The 9098-nt window shown below is 35.7% G+C and overlaps 1 protein-coding gene across 13 annotated transcripts; it reads left to right on the top strand.

Moving 5' to 3' along the window:
* Positions 1–505: 505 nt before the first annotated feature.
* LOC107953245 (ABC transporter F family member 4) lies at positions 506–6919 on the top strand. 13 transcript variants are annotated; one of them, XM_041117798.1, is made up of 5 exons: positions 533–762; positions 2144–6014; positions 6123–6291; positions 6394–6629; positions 6724–6919. In XM_041117798.1, the coding sequence occupies exon 2, from the start codon at positions 2155–2157 to the stop codon at positions 4306–4308; it is 2154 nt and encodes a 717-aa protein (XP_040973732.1). In that variant the 5' UTR covers positions 533–762; positions 2144–2154; the 3' UTR covers positions 4309–6014; positions 6123–6291; positions 6394–6629; positions 6724–6919. The 13 variants fall into 13 exon arrangements, with proteins under 13 accessions (XP_040973731.1, XP_040973732.1, XP_040973730.1 ...); XM_041117796.1 differs by having other exon boundaries at positions 6123–6295; XM_041117802.1 differs by lacking the exon at positions 6394–6629.
* Positions 6920–9098: the final 2179 nt, after the last annotated feature.

Raw genomic sequence — 9098 nt, 5'->3', positions numbered from 1 at the left:
GGGTATTCTTGATGGCATCCTCATTTTATTAAACAAAGGGTATAAAAGAGTCAAGATCCAGACAGATTATCTAGAAGTGGTCAGGGCCTTGAATATGGAAGAAAATGTGGATTCCGGCATTACCTTGCTTGAAGAGTTAAACGAGTTTTACATTCTGAAGATCAGTGGGAAATCAAGTATATTTCTAGAGAATGTAATTTAATTGCTGATCAATTGGCAAAGATCAGTCTTTCTTAGCAGACCTCCCTCCAAATATTTGAAGTTCCTCCTAATATAGTGGTTACGACTATCCAGCAAGATAAAGCTTTTAGTGTCTCTTAGAATCTCTTTAAGTTGTATTTTTGTTCATGTTTTTTTAGAAAAAAAAAAGTTCAAAAGAACAACAAAAAGTACTAAAAGAGAGAAATTTAAATTTGGGCCCAACTGTCAACTAAACTAATCAAGTTTGGGCCTCACTTTTTAGATTTTCTGTTCGATACAAATATTTACTTTTTTATTTTTATGCATTTATCATTTATTTTTCGGCTGAAAACCGAAAGGGCGGCTACGATTTTATTTAAGTGGGCAAAAAAGAAAAGAGAAGAAAAGAAATTCTCTTTCTCCTACAGAGAAACCCTATTATCGATCAATTTTTTCCCACTGCTTTCGTTCTATTATTTTCGAACATCTCTTGGCATCTCTTTTGATTTTTAATCACTTTCGATTTTGAAGATTCAATTTCTGTTTTCCTTCTTCGGTTCAGCTAATAGATATTTATTTCAGGTGATTTTTTTCTCTGTATTCATTCATATACATTTTGTTTTGTTTATGCATGAGATTTTCTGCGTTAATCGAAATTTCTAATTGATATTCTTGAATCGATTCATTTTTTTAATTATGTTGATTGAAAATTTGTTTGGGTTGCTCAGAAAAAAATATATTATAGTTTGAGATAATGTGATATAATCGTTTCTAGTACTTCCTAAACTATGATCAATTCTGAAAGGTTTGAATCTAAGCTGACTTTGATTTTAGATTAGTTTTTTGTAGTCCGTAATTGTTCTTTTTCTTTCCCCTTCTTAGTTGTGCGATCTAATAATTTGGCACTTTGATTTTAACCTTTAGATGTACGTTTCCTGTTTGTGGTTCTTCTTCAAGAAAATTTAATTAATCCGTTCGCATCAGTGAGGATGTTTTGAAATTGTTGATGCTAATTAGGATTTACGATTTCCTATAGATACTTATTAATCAACCTTCTGGAACTAAAAAAGGAGATTACCCTTAAGTTATGTAGGGCTTATGATTCTTATAGCAACTTAACAGAAATTAATAAGATTAAATTATAGCAAGGTACAACAATCTCAATAGAATCAATCATTACAAGCACTGAACTGAATAAATAACAAAACAACATACTCAATTCAAACTAACTAGAATAAATTTGATCAGAGAGTGAAACTCCAACCTGAGACCTCAAAGCTCCCAAGGTCTTAATTTTGCCATTGAGCCAAGGCCTCATTGACAAGATTATAGACATTGAATGATGAAAAGAAAATACTATTTATGCTAGTTCCAGTATAACGATTTTAAAGAATTTTTTAAAATTAACCTGCACAAAAATAAAGATTACCATTAACAAGAGTTTTGAAGGACCTCTGATTCTATATTAGCTCAATTGTAAATAAGAAGATTAGGATTATAGAATTTGAATGATTCAAATCTGATTTATAAACATTATAGGAATAAATATTTTATAGAAATTTTTTTTCATTCAACCTGCTAGAACATAAAAGAAAAAAATTACTCATTAAGTTTTGAAGGACCTATGATTCCTTTAGTAACTCGATAATAAATGACAGGATTTAGTTCATAGTGTTTGAATTATGAAAATCCAATTTTGGCCATTGTACTTCTATTGAAGCATCATAAGTCATACTAGTAAGAAAATAGCAACCCCACAATAATAAATTACGATATGATGCTGGATTCATATGCATATAAACTTTTTTATTCAGTTCTAATCTAATATGATTTCATTTTTTATTAATTGCTTTTCCTTTTCACCAACTTCTGAGGCACAAAAAGCCAATAAGATGTGTTAAAACAACAACAAAGCAACTAATGGAGTTTAAATGGTTTTTTTTAATTCATTTTATTTGAGAAGAGTTTATTGCAATGGGAAAGAAAAAGCAAGAGGAGAGTGGTGCTGCCGCAAAAGTTAAGGGTGGCAGCAAAGATGTGAAGAAAGAGAAACTTTCTGTTTCAGCTATGCTTGCTAGCATGGACCAGAAACCCGAGAAACAAAAGAAGGCTACTTCTATTAAACCCAAGGCAAAGGGTCCAAAGGTTTCATCTTACACTGATGGGATTGATCTCCCACCATCAGATGAGGAGGAGGATGAGTACCCCTCCGGGGAAGAACAAACTCAGTCTAACAGACAAGAAAGGCAGAGCTTGAAGCCACTTGATACCTCCATAAGTGAAAAGGAATTGAAGAAGCGTGAGAAAAAGGAAATGCTTGCTACCCATGCTGCTGAGCTGGCAAAACAAGAGGCCCTTAAAGATGATCATGATGCTTTCACTGTGGTTATCGGTAGTCGGGCTTCTGTCCTTGATGGTGAGGATGATGCGGATGCTAATGTCAAAGATATAACCATAGACAATTTCTCTGTATCAGCTCGTGGGAAAGAACTTCTAAAGAATGCCTCCGTTAAGATATCCCACGGTAAAAGATATGGTTTGGTTGGACCAAATGGGATGGGGAAGTCTACCTTGTTAAAGCTTCTTGCTTGGAGAAAGATTCCAGTTCCAAAAAATATTGATGTGCTCTTGGTTGAACAGGAAGTGGTTGGTGATGATAGAACCACCCTTCAGGCTGTTGTTTCTGCGAATGAAGAGTTAATTAGGCTACGGGAAGAAGTTGCAGCTTTGCAAAATTCTTCTGCTTCTAATGGAGAGGATGAAAATGACCTCAATGGAGATGATGCAGGAGAAAGGCTCGCAGAACTGTATGAAAAGTTGCAGATTTTGGGTTCAGATGCTGCTGAAGCTCAGGCATCTAAGATTCTTGCTGGGTTGGGTTTCACCAAAGCAATGCAAGGTCGTCCGACACGATCATTTAGTGGTGGATGGAGGATGAGGATATCTTTGGCCAGGGCACTTTTTGTACAACCAACACTTCTGTTGTTGGATGAGCCCACTAACCATCTTGACCTTAGGGCTGTACTTTGGCTGGAGGAATATTTATATCGGTGGAAAAAAACATTGGTGGTTGTTTCTCATGATCGAGATTTTCTCAATACAGTTTGCACTGAAATTATTCATCTCCATGATATGAAGCTCCAGTTCTACCGTGGAAACTTTGATGACTTTGAATCAGGGTATGAGCAGCGTCGTAAAGAGATGAATAAGAAGTTTGAAATTTATGAGAAGCAGGTAAAAGCTGCTAAAAGATCGGGGAATCGAGTTCAGCAGGAGAAGGTAAAAGATCGAGCTAAGTTTGCAGCAGCAAAAGAAGCAGCAAAGAACAAGGGAAAGGGCAAGATCGATGAAGATGATCGTCCAGCTGAGGCCCCGAAGAAGTGGAGGGATTACAGTGTGGAGTTCCACTTCCCCGAGCCTACGGAACTGACGCCGCCTCTTTTGCAGATAATGAATGTAAGCTTCAGTTATCCTAATCGGGAGGATTTCAGGCTCTCAGATGTTGATTTGGGTATTGATATGGGAACTCGGGTTGCCATTGTTGGGCCTAATGGAGCTGGTAAATCTACTCTCTTGAACCTTATTGCTGGTGATTTAGTTCCAACAGAGGGTGAAGTGCGAAGGAGTCAAAAGTTGAGGATTGGGAGGTATTCTCAACACTTTGTTGATCTACTAACAATGGAGGAGACACCTGTGCAGTATCTTCTTCGTCTTCATCCAGATCAAGAGGGACTCAGCAAGCAGGAGGCTGTTCGGGCCAAGTTGGGGAAATTTGGGCTTCCCAGCCATAATCACCTCACTCCAATTGCAAAATTATCTGGAGGCCAGAAAGCTCGAGTTGTTTTCACTTCAATTTCCATGTCAAAACCTCATATATTGTTATTGGATGAGCCCACAAACCATTTGGATATGCAAAGCATAGATGCCCTGGCTGATGCATTGGATGAGTTTACTGGTGGAGTTGTCCTCGTAAGTCACGACTCTAGGCTGATATCACGTGTCTGCGAGGATGAAGAGAAGAGTCAAATTTGGGTGGTAGATAATGGGACGGTGAACACTTTCCCTGGTACTTTCGAAGACTACAAAGACGAGCTCCAAAGAGAGATTAGAGCGGAGGTTGATGAATGATGCGGCAGTTGAATTAGGTACCGAGTTCCCCCATAATATTTTTTTATATATTAAGACGTATAAATGCATTGAAACCCGCACATTTTCTTTATATTTCTTTTTCTAGAAAAACATGCGAGTGTACCTCTCTGTATAGGGGATTTATTTGAAATTCCAAGCTTGTTTACCTATGAATATGACATTGTACACTAGGAAAAGTGCAAGCTTGGTAGCAGTTACAAAATTTTATTGGACTATGTAGTTGATGTTGCTCTGAGTTCCCTTTTTGGGATGTTAGAACCGTATTTTCTTTTGCAGACAATGTAGCACAATCTACTGTCTTGTCATTTCCTGTTCTATAAGTTTGTAGGTCAAAATTCATTGTCTGATGTTGGGATGGAGGTCCATTATTCTGGTTACCTATTTTGCATTTTGTGGGTAAAGGATGGAGTGGCAATGCATATTTAGGATGCTTGAATTTTTGTCATAGAATGCTTTGAATCTATAACATGTTACATGTATGTTGAACTAGGCTTTACAGCTTCTTGACAAGGACAAGCTCGAATTGGTATAGAAAGTTTGCGCTGCATTTGCATGCCATTTTGGTTACACTTGGTTTTTCAGATTTGTTTCAAAAGAAAAAAGCCGAATTTGGGAAGGTTACACTGAATATAGATACATAGATGTGAGGTTAAAATACTTGTATTACAACTATAACTCTCACAGTTCCTGCTTACTGCTTATCAATTCTAAACCTTCTATTAGCCTTGATTTTCATTCACGATAAAACAATAAAGTACTGTCTTCTGTCATACTCACTACACCACCAACATAACCATTTTCTTTTGGCAAAAAATTCAATAATAAAAATTAATGATTTTTTTTTAAATAACTTTTTGTGTATTTGTTTTGGTCACTCAAGATTTAGTGATTAATGCCATTGAAATTTACAGTACATTTGGTTGGTATGAGTAGTCAATTCATCCTGGGGGAATGATTGTTCTGTAATTTGACTCAACGAATTCTTTAATTCATATTCATACATTATACATTCACGCGATAACATTCTTTAGTTTCATCAAAGAATAATTCCATGAAGCCCTGACAATGGTTGACGGTGACAATGAATAATTCAAAGACAGAATTAGAGAAAAGAAAGAGATAAAATAATAATAAAATAGAATTTGAGACTTTTTTTTTTTAATAGAATCTAGGACTTTGTATTAAAAAATCTAGGACTTTGTATTAAAAAATGGGCCCTAGTTAGAAGTTTTGTACAAAGAAAAGAAATAAACTAAGCCTACAAAAATTGGATCTACTACTCCTAAGAAAAATCAATCCTAACCTAACCCAATAACTAAAAATCACTTAAATCCACCAGGCCTCATTTCGTTACCCGCAATGCCTAGCATCTTACCTGGGGTAGCCTCCACCATTTTCCAGATACTTGATTACCCGGTATCAGTTCCCAAGACAATTTCATTGACTACCTCTTCCTTTTTTAGTATCCCTTTCGAGTTCCTCTCTTCTGTCTTTTCACATGCCCTGTTTTTCATAATACCTTTTCAGCAGCCATTCTTTCAGCAAATATTTTCTCCGATTGCTCCTTGGCGTCCCATTTCTTCTTCTCCATGCCTTTCACGCCTTTCTTCTCTTTCAGTTGTTACCAGGGTCCTCTCATCTTCCTCCAGTGCCAGTAGCGCCTTCCTCGATAATCGATTCTCTAGGTCAGTGTTCCTTAGACTCTCCACAATTATTCTTGTAAGTTCATGTGCAACTCCAATACCAGATCTAGAGATTTTCTGAAACTGACACTCTTTAAATCTTCTGCTTAGTATTTGTATATCTTGTATGTATGAACACAACTCTGAATGATCCTCTTTTGATGCCTGAACTCATCGTATAATACTGAGTGCATCTCCTTCGATGACTACTTGTTGGAGTCCTAGATCTAATCCCATCTGTATTGCCTGCAAAAGGGCTAGCGCCTCCGCCGCGAATGCTGTAGGTACTCGCTCATTAACTGTCATTTTGACGCCCAAATTTTCACCTTTTGAGTTTCTACAAATTAGGCTCGTTCATGATCTTTTCCATTATTTATTATAGGCCCATCGAAGTTTATTTTGGTAATACTATGGTCCGGTGGTTTCCAACATTCGCTGTCACTTTTCTACCCTACTATGTTATTTTGTACTGACGACTATTTTTTTATAAACTTTCTAATAAATCGTATTGTTTCTGTTGCTGACTGTTGTATGTTTTCATGCAAAACTCTGTTCTGTCCAATCCAAATCACCCATATGGCACCAAAAATGAGTTGTTTTTGCTAGGTTGTCATTCTAGTAAGTTGATTCATCATCCATGTTTGTAAATTCTACTTTAGTGCTTCCCCCAGCATCCCAAACCGTAGTTCTGATCAGATTTCCTTTATTGCAGGATAATCCCTAATCACATGTTTCAAAGCCTCTGTTCCCTCCCTGTGTCTCGGACACAACGTTGAATTACTGACTCTTTTGTAGTATAGAATTTCAAACCGAGGGATATAATTGTTGTATATTTTACAATTTGCAATGTAATACCCCTAATCTATATTCGCCGCTGGAATAGAGTTACGGAGCATTATCAGAGTTTATAGATCAAGTATAAACATTTTATATCATTTTTCATTCATATTAGAATTCAATCATAATCAATCATATTGTCTCTTATATGAGTTCTCGAGTCTCAAAACATGCAATAGAAATAAGTCGGGACTAATATAGGTGTTCAAAGAATTTTTTTTGTAAAATTTTAAAACTTTTCCTAGGTGCAAGGGACACACGCCTGTGTGCCAGACTGTGCGTCACACACGGTCAAGAGATACGCCCGTGTTTTAGGCTGTGTTGGCATTCGAAGTAGAAAACACGGTCGTATTCCAGTCTGTGTCCATACCTGTGTAACTTTTTGACTTGGGTCACACGGCCAAGCTACACACCCGTGTGCTAAGCCGTTGATTTGCATTAATTAAGTGTAGGGGTCACACGGCCAAGTCATGTGCTCGTGTGTTAAACCGTGTGAAAATTTTTAAGCATTTTGTTTTGAAATTTTAAATATGTAGGGGACACACGGCCAAACCACACGTCCATGTGTTATGTTGTATTTCATGCACAGCTGAGACATACGCCTGTGTTTCTGCTTGTGTGGACAAAATAAGGCTATTTTCAAACCTTATTTCTCACCCAATTTGTATTTCACTTACATCAACACTTTAATATATTCACAAGCCAATTCAATACTACCAAATCAAGCCAATACCAAGTATCATGCAAGACATATCAATACATATGACCAAGTCTTTATTTTTATCAAGTTAACCTTATACTTATAAAACATCTTTATACTAACTATATCATTTTAACCATTCATCAATATATATCAAAATGATTTCCATCACTTATTCATTTCAAACACACATCAACCATATGTATATTTAGACTTTTATATACTTACCATAACATATCTATCATAAGCTATTCTAATAGCTAGTTACAACCAATACATATATATGCCATAATGGCTTAAATTCAACCTATACATGCCATTATAACCAAAAAATTTAGTTTGCTACATATACCGAATTAGTTGAAGGATAGTGTAATGTAGCTCCGACCAACTTTCAACCTTTACGAGCTTTCGAGTTACTATAAAATAAAGGAAATAAAACAGAGTAAGCATTTAATGCTTAGTAAGTTCGTATAATAGAAAATTAACTTACCATTCATTTTCATTAAAATAAACATACAAAATGCATCCAAGTAATTTGGCTAATAGCCTATACACACTTCATCAAACATGTTAGTCATTTATTTCACATGAATATCAAGAATCATGTATGAGCTCATCCAGATTAAAATTTCATGCACTTTATGTATATACAGGTAACTATTCACTTTGAATTCATTTATTTTCTAATATTAGGATTTTGCCCGTTAAATTATTTAAAATATTGATAGATACCCGAGTAGTACACATAAAGTGTACAAATCTGTAATCCATTAATTCATATTCGGGAATGCTCATACGAGCACATAAATAGGAAGTTGTCTCACGAGCCATATAACGAGAAGCTTATCTAGGCTGTATAACAGGAAGCTCATGAAAGCCATAATCAAGAAGCTCATACGAGCTAATAATGGGTAGCTCCAAAAAGCCATTAATTAAGAAGTTTTGGATAGCCATATATCGGAAAGATCAAGCGAGCCAATATTGAAAAGTTCTGAAGAGCCATATATCAGGACGCTTATAAGAGTTGTAGTGTGTCTACAACACATGTAGAGTTACAACTAATCGGGATGTTCTGAAGAGCTATTAACAGGAAGCTCGTAAGAACCATATAACGAGAATCTCGAGAGGGCCAAATATCGGGATGTTCATGAGAGCTAAAAACGGAACACTCTTGAGAGCTATGGTGTGCCCGCAACATATGCAGGACCATAACCAATTCCGGAACCTTGTATCTGTAGAATTTCATTTATTCAAACGAGACTTAATACTTGTCAGGCATTATTAGATATGTAATTGATTTTCATACGTTTCAATTATACAATACGCATACATAACATTCAATTCAAACATATAATTTTACAATTTAGTTCTACAAACTTACCTCGACAATTGTTCGTGTACGCAAAATTTACTAATTTGACATTTTTTTTCATGATTTAACTTCGTATTTAGTCTATCTGGATCTATACAAGTAAATTTAAATTAATTTAATACAATTCATATTTAATTCAATTCAATTTACATTTTAAGTAAAATTACCATTTTGT

This window comes from Gossypium hirsutum, chromosome A07, assembly GCF_007990345.1.
Source record: "Gossypium hirsutum isolate 1008001.06 chromosome A07, Gossypium_hirsutum_v2.1, whole genome shotgun sequence".
NCBI classification, from domain to species: Eukaryota; Viridiplantae; Streptophyta; class Magnoliopsida; order Malvales; family Malvaceae; genus Gossypium; species Gossypium hirsutum.
Note: the sequence above shows the minus strand (reverse complement) of the source record. Positions and strands in the feature narration are given on the sequence as shown.